Source organism: Polypterus senegalus, chromosome 3, assembly GCF_016835505.1.
Source record: "Polypterus senegalus isolate Bchr_013 chromosome 3, ASM1683550v1, whole genome shotgun sequence".
NCBI lineage: Eukaryota > Metazoa > Chordata > Cladistia > Polypteriformes > Polypteridae > Polypterus > Polypterus senegalus.
The window spans coordinates 67061183-67081376 of record NC_053156.1 but is presented as its reverse complement, the minus strand read 5'-3'; the positions used below and the strand labels follow the sequence as shown (position 1 = coordinate 67081376).

Genomic DNA, 20194 nt, shown 5'->3' with positions numbered 1-20194 from the left:
GCCCTAGCCACATCAGCAGTCCTCATGCCTCCCTGCAGCATGCCTAATGCACGTTCACGCAGATGAGCAGGGACCCTGGGCATCTTTCTTTGGGTGTTTTTCACAGTCGGTAGACAAGTCTCTTTAGTGTCCTGCGTTTTTAGAACTGTGACCTTAAATGCCGATTTTCTGTAAGCTGTTAAGGTCTTAACGACCATTCCAAGGGTGCATGTTAATTAATTGATTATGGTTAATTGAACATGCATGGAAAACATTGTTTAAACCCTTTACAATGAAGATCTGTAAAGTTATTTGGATTTTTAAAACATTATTGTTGAAATACACAGTCCTGAAAAAGGGTGTTTCTTTTTTTGCTGAGTATATATATATACATATATATATATATATATATATATATATATATATATATATATATATATATATATATATATATATATATATATATGCATACATGCGACGTATGCACGCATGATACGCATATACACACAAATTGTGTGTGTGTGTGTAGACTTAAACCCATTATGACAGCAGCAATCCAAGCTGTGAGAAAACACTAAAAACGAGGCGTGTCAGATGTCGTGGTACATTTTCTGATGCAGCTAGACGTGACGCTGCCGCCAAATACACAAAACAATTACTTTGACAATCATGTTACGTTATTTTTAAAATGTTTCCTTTTCTTTTTCATAACTTCTTTAACACACGACATCGCTGCAAAGCGGGTATTTTGCTATATATATATGACAGCAACACTCATATCAGTGACAAAACAATTACATTGACAATCATATTACGTTATTTTCATAAATGTTTCCTTTTCCTTTACTTCTTTACACACTACTTCTCCGCTGCGAAGCGCAGGTATTTTGCTAGTGTGTGTGTGTGTATATATATATATATATATATATATATATATATATATATATTATAATTATATATATTTATTATAAATATATTATAAATATATAAAATATACACACGAGGTAAGATACAAAAATAAATGGACTGGGCTTGGGGCTTTCCTGGAAAACAGTCTGAAGGTCAGCCCGATGTGAATCATACAGTAGAATTATATCCATTCCTACATGCCCTCTCAAATCGTTGACTGGCTAAGTATATTTTTTTTATCAATCCATATATATATATATATATATATAATTTTTTTTTTTTTTTCACTGTTTTGAATGTTATGTGAAATTTGCATATATGGTTTAAGGGTGTGTTACTTATTGTGTGGCTCACCAAGCTTTTCTGGGCAGGTCTTATCTTATTATGATTATTTGCATTATTCAAATCCATGCTAGACTGCAGCGTCAGTTGCCATACACTCGGTAGTGCTGGCTGATGGGAGATTTAAATGTAACGAACTGTAACAACAACAACAACATTTATTTATATAGCACATTTTCATACAAACAGTAGCTCAAAGTGCTTTACATAATAAAGAATAGAAAAATAAAAGACACAATAAGAAAACAAAATAAGTCAACATTAATTAACATCGAATAAGAGTAAGGTCCAATGGCCAGGAGGGACAGAAAAAACAAAAAAAAAACTCCAGACGGCTGGAGAAAAAAATAAAATCTTTAGGGATTCCAGACCATAAGACCGCCCAGTCCCCACTGGGCAAAAGTAGTAGTAGTGTAGCATGGTAAGTTGTACTGGCCTTTTCAACCTACAATATCTGAACATGCACAGTCTTAAAACTCTTTCCAGTCAAATTCATTCGTAGCCTTCATTTGCATATTAGCGAGTCAGAGGAAGTTGGTCACATACTCCCAATAATAAATAAATAAATTGTGCACTATGACAGGCCCAGCAACCCACACCCAGTAGTCTGAGACTCCCACCAACAAAATCATACAGGTTTTTTATTCTTTTTATACATAACTGGCTACATAGCACGCTATTGGCTGTTAAAAACAGGTGAGCAATACTGTGCTGGAAGGCTGGTATGCAGTCAGTAAATATTACATGGCTAGTGATTTTCAGTCATTTAAGTTGACATGGTCTGGCAATGAGATCAGCAACTGCAGACGACATGTCTGACATACCCAACACCTAGAAGTTGTGTCATGTGACATCAGCTTAACTGGGAGATACATCCAGGTAACATGCAACCAGCTTTCCACATAAAATCACAAATAAAGAATAAGTTCACTTTCTAAAACTGCAAGAGAAGTGACTGTAAGTAAATCCGAACAGATGAATATTTTCAGTTAGAGTGCATTTGTGCAGGTGTTGGAGTAGCTGAGAGCTCTGCTTGAATTCAGATTGCAGATTGTAACTGAGTAAATGATGTGTTTTCAGTTTTCAGGCCTCCCTCACACCAGTCTCTGTTCAGTTCTGCCATACTGACAGTGCTGCATTGAAAAATAAAATAGTTCAGCTGTAGATTTGTGCAAAAGTTGATGTCTCTTTTGAACTTCCATTTTTCACAATAAACTTGATATAAAGATGAGCATAGAAATAGCCTTGCCAACCACATGTGGACTAGCTAATTAAGGAACAGGCAGACTACATTTATAACACTGTGACTGCCAGGCAGCTGTGTGCAGACTTCATTGTAGGTCATCATTAAGGTAGTCCAATGTCAGTTCTAGCTGATGGTGACTGCTACATGGTCATGTTATACTGTACAGTAGCAAACAGGCCTGCTAATACACGGTGTGGGAAAACAATGTTTATCAGATGTATTGTGTTTTCTTAAGTAAATTTTTGTAGTATAGCTCCCCATTTCATCATCTCCCAACTATATAGCTCCTTTTGAGAGACAAAAAAAAGTGGCACTGCTTTAAACCTGGGAGATAAAACATCAGTTAGAATTTAAGAGGATGCAGCTACCTGAAGAGACGCATCTGGATAACAGATTGTAGAGCCATTGATCATATTGTGATAACTAAAAGAATAACCATGAATGTGCTGCTCACTTCTTCACTGGCGCCGCTTGACTCTAAGTTGCTAGCTGCTTTCCTGCAAGCTGCGGAGATTTCAGTTTACAGCAGACTGTGTTGAAATTCTATTTAAAGTTACTCTTGCTTTTATTGTTTCAGTCTTGCAGCTGTTGTCCACATTATATTAATAGGTTATGCTTTTGAGTTTTTGTCTGTGGATTAGCTGGATGCTTACAGGAAGATACAACCAAAATTAGTCAATGTGGTTTACTTTTATTTATAAAAAAAAAAAAGTCACAGGCATTCTGACTTAAGCTTTCTATCAAATGCAAGCATGTGCTCTATGTATATGAAATGATGTTTACTGGCATATAAGCTGTGGTGATGTGAAATGGTGTTAATGGACAGCTACTGGAATTTCATTGAAGGTATATTTGTGACTGCTCATTGCATTTCTCCATTTATAAAAACAAAAAACAAAACCCATAGTCATGTCTGATTTTTGTTTTTATCCTTTCAATATAATTCTTCAACATTCAAGAATTTGTTGATTTTATAAATTAACCCTTTTGGTCCCGACATCCTATTACTAGTACATATACCTGTGCTTTACAAAAACCGCTGCATATATGTTTGCAGCTGTTGGAACTGGGCATGCTACTATTAGCGCAGACTGGAGAGGCTGGCATACAGTCCGCGAAACATGGAAATGAAAATGGACTCCAAAGTGCACCACTTTCAATTTTATTTCCTCAAGACGATTGCAGTATTTGCAGCTATTGTATAATAATAGTGATCTTTTTTTTTTTTTCATTTTTGAGTTTCCTAGACACCCCAAAGGTAGAATATTTCACAAAATAATTTTTCCCATAAAAACAAAGTCCAGGGCCAAAAGGGTTAAGACAATTGGTTTGTTTAATGAGAGTAGAATCTTGCTATAAAAGTTATTTATTAACTGTCTATACTGGTAGAGGATAAGGTCAAAAATGATTATTGAGAAACAGAACTCTCACACTGACATCTGAACCAACAGTTTTAAGTAACTAAGTAAAGTAAGCAAAGCTTGTGAGGGGAGGATAATCTCAGTATTGGCATGGCTGTGTCGTAAAGAAGGTCTCAAGGGCTACCCCACTGAGTAAGGCCTACTTGTTGTCGACTGAGCCATCTCTGTCAATGGGATGCAGCAGTGGCATTCTAATTGGGGCACTTGACCTGCAGGGTACCAAGAAAGCGTTTATAACAACACCAGAAGTTAATACAGTCACCTTTGTCTGGAAGAAGAAAATCGTTCAGGAGCTACAGTGATGGGAAGGAAGTTCTGAAAGTTTAGAGGATGTTTTAGACCCTGCAGGTTGGTTTTAGGGCTTAGTTTGAAACGAACACCCTATTGGAATTTAAACACTACTCCTGTCATTGCATTCAAGGGTTTATTGTCACTTACCACATTTACATGCACTTCAATAACCTGATTACTCCCAGAAACCTGATTTTTAAAATGCAATGTAAACCCTTATTCCAATTAAAGAAATCGGGTTATTGGCCTCCACTAATAATCTGATTATCTGGCCATGTAAACCCATAACCAGGTTACTGTTAAGGATTTTGTAGTCTGTGCGTGTCCTTTGCACTCTTAATTCTGCAAATGTATTTCCTTCACACACGCTTTTAGCAGTCATGGGCTGAAGCATCATAAAATACATTTCCAGTGGCTTAATACTCAGTTCATTATCCATTCTCCTGGCTGAAATAAGCTGTCTCAGTATTTCAGAAATAGTTACATTTGTGTTGATAAGCTGTACGTAACGGTGTTAAACTCAGCCGCACAATCTTTAGAGCAGCAGGGCAACACATAAAAAGTAAACTATGTAGTCTGGTTACTTTTTAAAGTAATGAGCAACCTAACACAATACTTACTGAAGTAAAAATACCTGTGTTATAATTATTCCAGCAGCAGAAGCACCCCTACTAAGTCTTTTGCATAGCCATGCAGAAAAGAGTTTGATTTGTTTATTCCTGTAACAGAATCGTCAATTTGACTAGATGTTTTATAAAACACAAGAACATATCACAGGTGTCAAGTTTATTTTCAGATCCATTGTGTCCAATGATGATATTTAATTCTTTTTTGCACAGTTTAAAGATGTGAGATCATTTTCACAAAAGAAAATTCCAGAAGCTTACTTACCCGTGTAAATGGTGATTATTAAGAAACCAGATTTCTGCCTTAAACAGGTTATTCACCTTAACTTGATGTTGTGTGTGCATGTAAACGCATTGACTGTTGGAGAAGAAAAGAGAGCCAGATAGTGGAAAAGTAGGGAGGCCAACTGAACAACCGGTGAATCCAAAAACATTATATAGGCAGGGCTGAGGGATGTGTGTCTTGTTTTGCTTTAAATATTTATCTCCTTCTTTTGTGCTTTGGTTTAACCTCCTTGACATTAACCCTGTGAGTCTCTTGGGTTCAGAATTCCTTGTAAAAACTGTTAAGCCTGTGTGTCTCTCGGGTCAAGTTCACATGTACAACGCTAAGTCTGAACAGTGCTCACGACATTATTCTACTGCCATCTAGTGGAATATATAACTTAATGCTTCAAAAAAATCATGAATATTTCTATGTGTTTTGCCACTTTACGGGAACTCCTCAATACTCAGGAGTGGGACACAGCCTTCAACCAAAACGCACAAAGGTATGTAAAGAAGAAACTTTAAAGTCAGTTTAACCACAAACTGAAACTGAACCATTTGTTGAATCAAGTAAGAGTGATGACAGTGTGAATTGGTCATCGGACATTGACACAGATAGTGAAAGTGATGCATATAGCACTATAAAACTGAACCACAGTGATACAGTCATATGAACAAGTTTGAGAACCCCTCTTAATTCTTTGGATTTTTGTTTATCATTGGTTGAGCTTTCAAAGTAGCAACTTCCTTTTAATATATGACATGCCTTATGGAAACAGTAATATTTCAGCAGTGATATTAATTTTATTGGATTAACAGAAAATATGCATCATAACAAAATTAGACAGGTGCATAAATTTGGGCACCACAACAGAGATATTTTATCAATACTTAGTTGAGCCTCCTTTTGCAAATATAACAGCCTCTAGATGCCTCCTGTAGCCTTTGATGAGTGTCTGGAATTCTGGATGGAGGTATTTTTGACCATTTTTCCATATAAAATCTCTCCAGTTCAGTTAAATTTGATGGCTGTTGAGCATGGACAGCCTGCTTTAAATCATCCCATAGATTTTCGATGATATTCAAGTCAGGGGACTGTGACGGCCATTCCAGAACATTGTACTTCTCCCTCTGCATAAATGCATTTGTAGATTTCCAACTGTGTTTTGGGTCATTGTCTTGTTGGAATATCCAACCCCTGTGTAACTTCAACTTTGAGACTGATGCTTGAACATTATCCTGAACAATTTGTTGGTATTGGGTTGAATTCATCCGACCCTCGACTTTAATAAGGGCCCCAGTCCCAGAACTAGCCACACAGTCCCACAGTATGATGGAACCTCCACCAAATTTGACAGTAGGTAGCAGGTGTTTTTCTTGGAATGCGGTGTTCTTCTTCTGCCATGCAAATGGCTTTTTGTTATGACCAAATAACTCAATTTGTGTCTCATCAGTCCAAAGCACTTTGTTCCAAAATGAATCTCATCACCCTGCCATACAGATGTTCTTTGTGCAAATTGCACTGAATTGTAGAACGATGTACAGATACACCATCTGCAGCAAGATCTTTGGAGGTGATCTGTGGGTTGTCTGTAACCATTCTCACAATCCTGCACATATGCCGCTCCTGTATTTTTCTTGGCCTGCCAGACCTGGGTTTAACAGCAACTGTGCCTGTGGCCTTCCATTTCCTGATTACATTCCTTACAGTTGAAACTGACAGTTTAGACCTCTGAGGTAACTTTTTGTAGCCTTCCCCTAAACCAGTGATGGCGAACCATTTAGAAACCAAGTGCCCAAACTGCTATCCAAAACCCACTTATTTATCGCAAAGTGCCAACATGGCAGTTTAACCTGAATACCACCTAAAACTGAACACCAGCATAACCAATGAGCTGGTGGTGGATTTTAGGAGGCCCAGGCCCCTCATGGACCCCGTGATCATCAGAGGTGAGTGTGTGCAGAGGGTACAGACCTATAAATACCTGGGAGTGCAGCTGGATGATAAATTGGACTGGACTGCCAATACTGATGCTCTGTCTGTCTATCTATCTACTGAGCTTTTAGTTTAGAAAAGCAACTCATACATTAACATCTTTTGTCTTAAAAGAAAAACATAATAACAGAGCTTTCAATGATACAAACAACTTTTTGTTGAAAGGTAAAAGTTTGTATTCGGTATGCTTTTGAACAATTGATGTGCTTTTTGCTGTTGTATGCATGCTGATAATTTGTCTAACCTTGGCTCATACTTTGTAAGCTTGAGAGCAACACATGCAGCACTCAGGTCATCTGTTAGTCTGTTTCTGGTGTCAGATTTGATTTAATTCAAAGCTGAAAACAGCTGCGCACAAGCATAAGATTTTCCAAACAAAGTAAGGAAAGCAATCTCAAGTGCCTTGATTGACTTAAGATTATTTGGCAGAGAATTCCACACTTTAAGGATTTCATTTTCATAACTAACTGTGCTGTCCTTTGTCATCCCTTCGATCCTCTCAAGTGTTTCATGCAGGTCTTCCCTATTAAGCTCCGCCCCCAAAGCTTCCTTTATATATTACAGGGTCGTGGATCAGGTGTGGCGATTAGCAACTCCCAGCAATAATTACAGATGTGGACGACTCCTCACCTGTGCGCTTAAGCGAGGACTGCCCGCATCACAAAGCTCCCGGAAACCGCTCCGGCCACTCTACCATAACCCCCTTTAAGCCACGAGTGCGGCAATTATCTGTTAAAACTGGCCTTTTCAATTTTGAGCTGTGGACCCGCTATACCACATCCCTCCAACCCCACCACAAGAATCACAGGCTCAAAAGGCTGCCGTCCGTGCCGCACCCTCAAGCAGCATGTGTGCCGCCCGCCTTACCCCAGACAGGAGAGGGAGGAAGCGCTCCCATTGGGCTGCTGGGCAGAGGGGCGGGTGATGTGAGAAAAGTCCTCCGGCCGCGTGAAGAGGGGAGCTGTGAGGGGAGCAGCCCGGCCCCGCATTCCTCTGGCTTTATAGTAACGAACTCTGTGCTCGGGCGATGGTGCGCGTGCCCACTGAGAGGGCTCTGAGTGCCCCCTTTGGCACGCGTGCCATAGGTTCGCCACCACTGCCCTAAACCATGATACTGAACAATCTTTGTTTTCAGATCTTTTGAGAGTTGCTTTGAGGATCCCAGGCTGTCACTCTTCAGAGGAGAGTCAAAGGGAAGCACAAATTGCAATTGATGACCTTAAATACCTTTTCTCATGATTGAACACACCTGTCTATGACGTTCAAGGCTTAACAAGCTATCCAACCAATTTGGTGTTGCAATTAATCAGTATTGAGCAGTTACATGCATTCAAATCAGTAAAATTACAAGGGGACCCACATTTTTGCACAACCAGTTTTTCACATTTGCTTTAATATCATACAACTAAATACTGCTTCACTAAAAATCTGTTTGGAAAACACCCCAGTACTCAGATGTTCCTAGGAAATGAAAGACATACCACTGTTATCGTTTTTTGTTGAAAGTAGAGTAAATTATTATGCAGGCTGAGAGGGGTTCCCAAACTTTTTCATATGACTGTATACCTGAATTTGGTCGTCTGAAGATTCAGTGTGGCGAAATGGTAAAATTATTATGATCAAGTGGAAGGAGAAGAAAGATGTTAGCCTCCTAAATACTGTTTACAATGCAGCAAACTGTCAAATGTTTGTGTCAGGGGAAATGTGGAAGTCCCTAATCTTTGCGCTGTGGCAGACTACAATAACATAGTGGGTGGCATCAATCATGCAAATCAGGCACTTGCATTCTAACCCCACATGCGCAAGCGAAAGAAAAAATATTATAGAAAAAGTGCACAAAGAAACACACGTCTACTCTCCCAAATTGAGATGATGAGCTATGTGTTGGTGATTGTGTACTAAATTGCCATCAGTACAGCAGTGAACACTAGACATACCTTTACTACTGTATTTAAGCTGATGTTTGGTATTAATGTTTCAGTTGTGCATAATATTTTTCTTGTTGATAAAAAAAATGTTTTTGGTTTTGGCTTATTTTCTGGGAGGTACACATAGTACTAAGAAGGCTATGAAACTGTTTATTTGGACATATTTTGGAGGTCTTCAACATTTTACTGTTGGCTTGTGCGACTAACAGTAGGCCCTTCAATGGCACATAAACACCACACAAATAAAATCTGTTATTTACGTGTGCATGCACCCATTAGTGCACAGATGTCGAACTCCAGTCCTGGAGGACCACAGTGGCTGCAGGTTTTCATTCTAACCGTCTTCTTAATTGGTGACCAGTTTTTGCTGCTAATTAACTTTTTTGCCTACATTTTAGCTAATTTGACTCAGGCCCCTTTGTTCTTTCTTTTTCCTTAATTAACAGCCAAATAATAATGAGACACAAAACAAGCCACCACACGACCAGCTCACCTGTGCCCATCACATAATATCTGAAAATAAAGAAAGGTGACGGTTTCGGTAAGGTTGATCTCTCAGGTCACCAAAACATTTTGATGGTGTTCTTAGAAAATACAGAAAAATCAAGTTTTGGAAATTTCTGCTGTGGCAGAATGAGAGTAGCAACATGCCATGGAATTAAAAAAAATAGTTTAATTAACAGCAAGAATCAACTTCTCATTAAGAAAGTGATTGGTTGTAGCCAATTTAACTGGTCAACTATTGGCTTATTTCATGTCTCATTTCTGTTTGGCTGTCATTTAATGACGAAAAGAATCAATTCAGATTATTGCATCCTTAAAAACAGGGCTATTAAAATGAAATGAAAAGAAGTTAGTTAGTTAGCAGTGAAAACTGGTCACTGATTAGGGACAGGGTTAGAATGTAAACCTACACCCAATGTAGCCCTCGAGCCCCAGAGTTCGACACCCCTGCATTAGTGCAATAAAATGTGATCTGTGGGTCTTTACGTCTTTTAACCACTGGTAATTGGGATCTCTTTCAATGTGTCTGATTTCAGTTGTACTACCATGGGGAGCCAATCAGTGTAAATGTCCACGTTACCAACAACTCCACAAAAACGGTCAAGAAGGTAAAAATTTCTGGTAAGAGAGCATATATAAAATTCCTGGTTTTTCTAATTGTCCATTTCTCCCAGTTTACCCAGTGAAATGATTGATAAAGAACAAATGAAAGATGAAAGAGAAGGCGGTCTTACACCATCAGTTTTTGTTCCAGACTACTTTAAATACTGCCCTTTATAGAGGGAAAGGCCTGGGCTGTCCAGTGCTTTGCCAGTTGTAGTTTGTTGACCTGTTGCTATTTATTTATATTCATCAGCCACTGAGTCCAAGAACTGTAGGTGTAGTGTGAGCATCCTACAAGTCTGTTAAATGTTCTGATCCTTGTGCAAAGTGCAGGTGATGAGAGTATGTTTGTACTTTGGGTATGTACGTGGTCTGGTGTGTGCTCTTCCCATTAACCCTTGTGTCTCATCTCTTTCCTTTCTCCCTCACAGTTCGACAGTATGCAGATATCTGTCTGTTTAGCACTGCCCAGTATAAGTGTCCTGTGGCCCAGACAGAGGCTGAGTGAGTACCCCGTCTCTGCCTCCTGCTGCATCCACTAAACTCTCCATCATTCCCATACTTCTGTTTGCTCTGCTTTTTAAATGCTTCACCTCCAATTTTGTCCCATTTTACCTTGTGCCTTGCATACAGACAAAACTTGTAGTGCACTGAAGCATCATATATCAACAGTATTTTCTGCACAATATCTCGCCAATACCTACAAAGACCAGGAATCTTCTCTTCAGTGAAGTTCTGGGTAATACATTTAAAGACATCCACACTTATAAGGCCTTGAATCAGAGTGACTTTAGACAGGAAATGATCATAGTTCACGTATCAGTTCTACACAAAGCTAGTTTACACTTTCTGTCTCTAAATAAGCCTTACAGATACAGGAAGGCATGCTTCAGGACCAAGAAAGAAACTGTGGATTTCTCAGTGAAGTAGCTAAGTGACTGCTCTTCAGATTGGATTCAGATGTTGACAGCCCAAAGAATCTTCTACACAGACACACAGGGAGCTCCGGAGAGTGGATGGCATAACATGAAAGAGTTTTCACCAAGGCTGCTAGAGCCTGGCTTCAGTAGGAGTAGATAAAAGGCCAATTCAGAAGGTCGATCAAAGCTTTCTAAGAATAAGAAAATTACTTTGGAGCATTCAAAGTCAAACATGTAGACGAGTAGCAAAGTTTTAAAAAGGATTCTCTGCTCTTAAAGAACGCATGGTCTGCACTGCACAATAAATGTCTATGCTAGAGTTGCACAGACAAGCCGATCAGGTGCTAACTTCTGTATAAGAAGTAGTGCATTACATCTAGTGACATCTGACTGCACAGTCAACTAGTTCAAGATTTTACTTATCAACTAAAAACGTAATACACAGTTAAGATAATCTGGATAAAGTTTGAACAACAGGGCAACAAAACTATTGATTAGGTCGGGACTAAATCTTCCACCTCATGGCATCTGTTCAGTTTCATAGTCACAAAGTGTCACACTTCCTGCCAGAGTATCTGTCTTCTCTTTGATGCTGTAGTTTGCCATTCAGGTCTAGTGCCATAAGGTAATGAGATCATAAGTCTTCAGTGATACTAAATTGGCGTTGCTCTTCTGTAAAAATTCTAAAGAGATTCTGAAGTGCTCGCTGCCAGCAGCAGGCCAATCATTTGCTTTTTTTATAACCCATGTTGCAGTGCTAGTGTCTCGCTTATAAGAATGACGACTGTGGCAGGTAAAGACGCTGTGGTTAGAAAATCCAGATAAGGATTATGGTAAAGGAAGAGGCACACACACACTTGGAAAGGGAGCTGAAAGTCTAACAATCGTATAGTCTCGTAGTCTGCATTATTTACGTGTTTCCCTTCTGTACTGCTCTGTGTGTACAAGTCTCCTTGTTTGTTTTAATTCTCTACTGACTTTAAGATTTGCTTTGCCACTTGCTCTCTGACACCTTCCTCCTCTTCCTCCTTCACCTTATGCCAGTCACTTAACTCCATGACATTGACTATAGTAACACAGAGTGCTTTTCTCCTCCATGTACAGTGACCAGGTGTCCCCCAGTTCCACGTTCTGCAAAGTGTACACCCTCACTCCCATGCTCAGCAACAACAGAGAGAAGCGAGGCCTAGCTCTTGATGGCAAATTGAAGCACGAGGACACCAACCTTGCATCCAGCACTATGTACGTATCAGCATAATGGTTTTATGAGTTAGTGTTGGTTAACACACACCAATCACCCACAACATTAAAACCACCTGCCTAATACTGTGTAGGTCTCCCTTGGGCCAACAAAATGGCTTGAAGCACTAAGATGTTAGCAGTAGATGCTTTTAGTCCTCTAATTTACAATGTGGGGTCTCCATGGATCAGACTTGTTTTTCCAGCAAATCCCACAGATGCTCAAATAGATTGAGGTCTGGGGAATTTGGAGGCCATGTCAACACCTTGAACTCTGTCATATTCCTTAAACCATTCCTGAACAATTTTGCAGTGCGGCAAGCATTATTCTGCTGAAAGAGGCCACTGCCATCAAGGAATGCCTTTGCCATGAAGGGGTGTACATGGTGTGCAACAATTTTTAGGTAGGTGGTATATGTCAAAGTAAACATGTAGGCCAGAACTCAAGGTTTCCCCAGATAGAACTTTGCCCAGAGCATCACAGAGTAACGCCTTCTTCGCATAGTGCATTCTGCTGACATCTTTTTCTCAAGTAAATGGGGCACATGCACCCGGCCATGAAAATTATCTAAAAGAAAATGTAACTCAACACATCAGGCCACCTTCTTCCATTGCGCCATGGTCCACTTCTAATACTCACATGCATATTGTAGACACTTTTGGTGGTGGACACAAGTTGGCATGGGCACTACAACTGGTCTGTACCTATGCAGCCTCATACACAGCAGTTTGGGATGCACTGTGTGATCTAACACCTTTCTCTCATGGCCAGGATTACATTTTTTCAGCAAGTTGCACTACACTAGCTCTTCTGTGGGATCAGACCAGACAGGCTAGCCTTCCCTCCTCATGCGTATAAGAGACCCTGGGTGTCCCTGACTCTGTCACTGGTTGTTCTTCCTTGGACCATTTTAAGTAGGTTCTAAGCACTGCCTACCATGAACATCCCACAAGACTGCTGTTTTGGAGATGCTCTGACCCTGTTGTCTAGATATCACAAGTACGGCCCTTGTCAGAGTCATTTGGGTCCTTTATACTTGCCCATTTTTCCTGCTTCCAACACATCAACTTCAAGAACTGACTGTTTACTTGCGGCCTAATATAGCCTGCCACGTGGCGGGTGCCATGGTAATAAATATTATTCACCTCACCTGTCAGTGGTTTTAATGTTGTGACTGATTGGTGTGTATTTGCTTTTATGATTACTAAGTCTTATGGGCCTGAGTAAATCGTGTCTGTTTTGATTTATTTTTTTCCAGTGTGAAGGAAGTGGCCAACAAGGAAGTTCTAGGAATTCTGGTGTCATATAGGGTCAAAGTTAAACTGGTGGTGTCACGTGGAGGGTAAGGAAGTTGGAGATTGTCCAGGGTCATGGGAATCTTAAACTTTTTCCATTGTATTTAATTTTCTGTTTTACAGCGTACACCTATATTTGCAAATTTTCTAATATAATACTTACATCCTGAAGCTGGTGCTTAATTTCTGGCCTACAGTTGTGCTTTGCTTTAACTGTTATAAGCTAACAATCCTGTAATCGTGATCGGTGACAAAACAATTATAACATTGGAAAGACATAAAGACTGATATCTCTCTTTGTTTTTGTTACTGATCAGCATTAACAAACATGCCAATCTTTTGCCTTTTAAAAGCCATTAAAATGATTAAAGTATTGAAAAAAGCTTGTTTGAGAATTCATCTTAATGTTGAGGTGCATGGAAAAATGCTGTTCTCACGGTGGCCTGCAGATTGTTGTCATGTGTATCCGCTAAAGCCTATTAGATGTGAACGTGTCATTTATGATTTGTCATATTTTATGAAAGTGCTGAATTTGTGATCCTCTTAGGGAAAAGGGTCTTATTTCTTCTGTCATATATAGCATATAGCCTCTGCAGAAGTCAAATAGAAATGGACACTTGGAAAAAGGATGAGGACAGAAAATGTAATTGTCCATTCATTGTCTTTTTTCAGAGATGTTTCTGTGGAGTTGCCATTTGTCCTAATGCATCCAAAGCCTACCGATCAGCCTGTTTCACGACCTCAATCAGGTAAGGACCTCCATTAGGGAGGGTTTTCTTCAAAAGTTAAATAAGCACAAAGAAACTGATCATTCTGCAACACTTACTTCAGCATTTCAAAGGATTATGGCCCATTTGAGACTTTAAATATAATGTACTTTAGTCAGAGTTAAACCAATTTCCATTTAATCTGTTTTTGCAGGCTGTCACCATCACATAAAATAATATTTCTTCTTTTCTTTTAACACTCAGTGTAGCTTAGCCCCTCTATTCAGTTTTTTTTAATGCACAGTTGTGGTCTTATTTCGGAATAACTACATTACAATACAGAAATTGGACATTATTACACTGGATTATTTTTTTTATTTGCACAATCTTATTGTGTGTGCATGTAGATGCTGTAATTAGAAGCACAGTACCTATGGTACAACAAAGTCAGAAATGTGTTTGTTTCCAGTCTGGCTCTATAATGCCCATACTGGTAGGATGGTAGGATTTGTTGCAGAACCAAATTAAATGAATATTCTAACAAGTTCTTATGTGTTTTTTTTTTTCTTTCAACCTCACAGCAGTACCAGAGTCCGACACGCTGGTTGACACCAATCTGATAGAATTTGAACCAAAGTGAGTCATTATTATTTGTCCATTTTGATGTGGTACAGTTCAACAAAACATGACTGCTGCTAAAGAAGATTAAAACATTGATATAGCTGTGATGAAAACAGGCCATTCAATTCTCCTCATTTTTCCAAAATAACATCCTTAAAATACCACTCTCTACTAACACTACTTGGTTTATTTATTCCATGTGGTTCTCTGCATGAAAAAATGTTCTAACGTTTGTGTAAAACTAACCCTTAACAAGTTTCCATCTGTGCCCCTTTTGTCTTGGTGAAGAACTTACTTTAAAGTAATAACTGGAATCACTGGGTGGTTTCAATTCATAATTTTAAAAACTTAAATCATGTCACCTTATAATCTGTTTGCTTGAACTGAAAGGTCTCTTTCAATCTTTCCTCATAGCTCATACCTCTCAAACCTAGAATCAGTCTAGTTGCTCCTTCTGGACATTCTGTAGTGCTATCATCTCTTTTCTTGTAATACAGAGACCTAAACTATTCATAGCAATGCAGATGGGGCCTCAATAGCACATGATGTGGCTTAACACTAGAATCCCTGAAGCCTACAAAAATATTCATAATGCAGGGCCATCTTAAATTCCCTCGCACCTCCTCATGAACAGCTTTATTTTGCAAATGTCTCAATCAGCACAAGCAGCCTGCTATCCAATCCACCCTGAGGCAGCTGAAGTCTCTTGATCTGGGAGTGGTGTGTCTGGAATTGTATAGGGTAAATAATATATTGTTATTTGAAATACAGTATATAAGTATACCCTCTCTTGATGTATACTCTACCTATCATGATGTATAATAATCTAACATCCTATTAGCCTTCTTAATGGCTTCTGTACATTGTGTGAATATTCAATATTGCACATGGTGACAGTTCCACTGAGATTCCTAGGCCCTTGTCATATGTTTTTTTTTTTAATTAAACATAAGCTGGATTCTTTCCCGTTCATTCTGCAATGAATCACCTCATTTTGATTATCTGCCATTCCACACTGAATACTATATCTGAAAAATTAAGCAGCTTGTTATTGTTATTAGCTTGTTATTTTCCCCCTATCCAGTTTGTGCACTATAGAGGATATAGAAAAAAATTTAAAAAGTAGTGGTCCCAGTACTGATCCTTCATCACATTACCTAATTCTGAAAGCTTTTCTCTTATTCCAACTCTTTGTTCATAGTATATAAGCCAGAACTCCTGCACGTGTTGCTCAAAGCAAACAGATTTTGTGCCGATATAAAAGGTCCAAAACATGAAATCTGATGACTACTTATTTGGCTGGCACTACATTGTTCCATATTAAGGTGCATGAAATATGCCTTCGACGTATGCTATTGTCTTTAAAGAAGTGGCTACCCCTCATAGGACAATTTAAAGTAGCCAGTTCTATCTTTGGGATGCTAGAAGAAACTGGAATATCAGCAAGACCAATGCCACACAGAACTACTTTACACTCCTGTTCATGTGCCTGATGGATACTTTCTCATTTTTTGTAGTATGCACACACATCAGGTACAGTGCATCCGGAAAGTATTCGCATCACTTTTTCCACATTTTGTTATGTCACAGCCTTATTCCAAAATGGATTAAATTCATTTTTTTCCTCAGAATTCTACATCCAACACCCCATAATGACAGCATGAAAAAAGTTTACTTGAGGTTTTTGCAAATTTATTAAAAATAAAAAAAACTGAGAAATTACATGTACATAAGTATTCACAGCCTTTGCTCAATACTTTGTCGATGCACCTTTGGCAGCAATTACAGCCTCAAGTCTTTTTGAATATGATGCCACAATCTTGGCACACCTATCCTTGGCCAGTTTCACCCATCCTTCTTTGCAGCACCTCTCAAGCTCCATCAGGTTGGATGGGAAGCGTTGGTGCACCGCCATTTTAAGATCTCTCCAGAGATGTTCAATCGGATTCAAGTCTGGGCTCTGGCTGGGCCACTCAAGGACATTCACAGAGTTGTCCTGAAGCCACTCCTTTGATATCTTGGCTGTGTGCTTAGGGTCGTTGTCCTGCTGAAAGATAAACTGTCTCACCAGTCTGAGGTCAAGATTGCTCTGGAGCAGGTTTTCATCCAGGATGTCTCAGTACATTGCTGCAGTCATCTTTCCCTTTATCCTGACTAATCTCCCAGTTTCTGCTGCTGAAAAACATCCCCACAGCATAATGCTGCCACCACCATGCTTCACTGTAGGGATGGTATTGGCCTGGTGATGAGCGGTGCTTGGTTTCCTCCAAACGTGACGCCTGGCATTCACACCAAAGAGTTCAATCTTTGTCTCATCAGACCAGAGAATTTTGTTTCTCATGGTCTGAGAGTCCTTCAGGTGCCTTTGGCAAACTCCAGGTGGGCTGCCATGTGCCTTTTACTAAGGAGTGGCTTCCGTCTGGCCACTCTACCATACAGGCCTGATTGGTGGATTGCTGCAGAGATGGTTGTCCTTCTGGAAGGTTCTCCTCTCTCCACAGAGGACCTCTGGAGCTCTGACAGAGTGACCATCGGGTTCTTGGTCACCTCCCTGACTAAGGCCCTTCTCCCCCGATCGCTCAGTTTAGATGGCCGGCCAGCTCTAGGAAGAGTCCTGGTGGTTTTGAACTTCTTCCACTTATGGATGATGGAGGCCACTGTGCTCATTGGGATCTTCAAAGCAGCAGAAATTTTTCTGTAACCTTCCTCAGATTTGTTCCTCGAGACAATCCTGTCTGAGGTCTACAGACAATTCCTTTGACTTCATGCTTGGTTTGTGCTCTGACATGGACTGTAAACTGTGGGACCTTATATTGACAGGTGTGTGCCTTTCCAAATCATGTCCAATCAACTGAATTTACCACAGGTGGACTCCAGTTAAGCTGCAGAAACATCTCAAGGATGATCAGGGGAAACCGGATGGACCTGAGCTCAATTTTGAGCTTCATGGCAAAGGCTGTGAATACTTATGTACATGTGCTTTCTCAATTTTTTTATTTTTAATAAATCTGCAACAATCTCAAGTAAACATTTTTCACTTTGTCATTATGGGGTGTTGTGTGTAGAATTCTGAGGAAGAAAATGAATTTAATCAGTTTTAGAATAAGGCTGTAACGTAACAAAATGTGGAAAAAATGATGCGCTGTGAATACTTTCTGGATGTACTGTATATATTGTTATCACTACCTGCTCCCTCATCTTGTGTTACAATGCTGCAATATCCCAGTACAGTAATTTGTGGATGTTGTTTTGTAAAATAATGTTTCAAGGAAAGAGCAGACCTTAAGTCCTTGACATTGAAGACATGTAGCTCAATTTTGATTTCACTAGACCACAGAAGCATTTTTCACTTTCTTTCAGAAGCTCCTACATGCTCTACTGTTAGCCTTTATCAAATAAGTCATTGTCTTTGTCACTCTGGCATACAGCTCAGACTGGTGGAGTACCTGAGCAAAAACCAGGCCGCCTTTACTGTTTTTCTTTTTGCGGAGGTGTCTTTTGGAGGATGATTTTCTTAGACGATGCTGGCCTGTTTCATTTGTCCTTTATTTGTTGTTAACAGAACTGCCATTCTTCTTTGAGGTTACCTGTGTCTCTACTGCCTTTTACTATGCTTCTTGTGATTTGTGTCAGTCAACAATGCTGTTCCTTAATTCTTGGGGAAGCTCATTTATATGCAAATTACTTTGTATATCATGTGCAACATGGTGTTCCACACCAACAGGTGTATTTAAACTTATAAGTTCAGTTTAAAAGGTTAATACTTTAAGGTTGATTAGTGAGGGGAGAGATGGTGAATACTTTCTATGTTCATTTTCTTCAAACTTAGCAGCTATGTTCCTTATCCCTGTCTTTTAATGAGATCACTCGAGACAGGAATCTACTTTGTTAAGCACCTTGGGTGCCCTAATAATTAAGATATACTACATCGATGTGTACAACATTTTTGTCATTGTATTTTCTTCATATCAATGTCGGCTGCTAAATACTTAGTAACCACTACTCTCTTTTGTTAACTTTTAAGACAATAAATGACAGATGTTCTACCTGTACTCTTCACAGCTTCTCCCAGGATGATGACATTGTGTTTGAGGACTTTGCTCGGCTTCGACTCAAAGGAATGAAAGATGATAAAGATGAGGATGACCACTTCTGCTGAGCCACCCGTCCTTTGCAGGCAGATGAGCGGCCAGCATGGGGCATTTGCTTGGCCCACAGATCAAGAGCACTGGACGAGGGAGGTGGCCTCAAGCTCCATTTGTGTCAAGAGGAAAATGGGCTGGTTTTGCTGCAGGGGAGGGCGGGGGTGGGGGTTAATGCGGGTCAACTCCACTCATCATGTTTTCTACATTTGTGTGTCAGGTGTAACTTTTTAGAATGTCTCTAGACTAACAAGACAGGGTTATTGAAAACCAGTATGTTTAACTACTGTCGCCAGCAGCCAGAGGTCGGAGGGAAAACAAATCTGCATCTTGTTCAACTTTGTCAGTGTGAAGAGATCATTGTGAGGTGAACAGACGCCGCTCTTTATTTAATCAGGTTCAGTACTAACCTTGCGTGTCCTGCTGTATTTGCAACTCGGATTCCCACATGCAAAGCGGGTTCAGATGCCAGCCGCCACCCATCAGTCTGGTGACTCTTGGGTGGCTTACCAGATTTTTATCAACTAAATTCCTTACTACTGCTACCTGGTAATTTAATTCAAACAAAACTGAGATACTGTAAAAGCAATATGTTATTTTAGCTGAAAATCTGAGCATTTTATGTTGCTTCTTTATTTTGTACTGCATTTTAGAAAATGTTTAAACAAAAAACACAAAAGAGCACATGATTTGTTGTCATTTTTACCAGGGACACAACAACTACTATTAATGTTTCTTAAAGGCAAAGGAAGTTATAAAGGCCCTGACCTGTTACTTTGGCATTCAACAAGCAGAAGACAGACAAAAGTAATTTATTCAATTTTTCCGCTTGCACAAAACCATAAGAAACTGCCACTAACATACCCAAGTGCCCTCTTCAAATCCATTCCCTGGGACAAGCAATGCAACTTTTTAAACCGTTTGTGCTCCTATTCAATTTGCTGTGAAAATATTCAGGGCAGAGGAGGATGCAGATCACTTTTGGAACAGGTCTCATATTTTGTTTCCTTTGCTCTTCCTCTCAGTCTCTTTTCCAGCTTTAGTGCAAACATACACCATCTGAAGGCAGAAGAGAGTAATGCATTTAATTGTAGAAAGAGTGTTTTAAACTTAAATTGCACTGTTGCCAAAAACCTTATAGCTGGTTCATGTTCCAT

The 20194-nt window shown here is 39.5% G+C and overlaps 1 protein-coding gene across 1 annotated transcript in view; it reads left to right on the top strand.

Moving 5' to 3' along the window:
• Positions 1–19721, top strand: part of LOC120525279 (arrestin red cell) — a 107724-nt gene extending 88003 nt beyond the window's left edge. The window contains exons 9-15 of the mRNA XM_039747422.1: positions 10046–10130; positions 10544–10616; positions 12137–12274; positions 13531–13614; positions 14240–14316; positions 14856–14910; positions 18958–19721. Coding sequence (XP_039603356.1) covers positions 10046–10130; positions 10544–10616; positions 12137–12274; positions 13531–13614; positions 14240–14316; positions 14856–14910; positions 18958–19054 — 609 coding nt within the window. The 3' untranslated portion in view covers positions 19055–19721. The remainder of the gene's footprint in view (positions 1–10045; positions 10131–10543; positions 10617–12136; positions 12275–13530; positions 13615–14239; positions 14317–14855; positions 14911–18957) is intronic.
• The last annotated feature ends 473 nt before the right edge of the window (positions 19722–20194 follow it).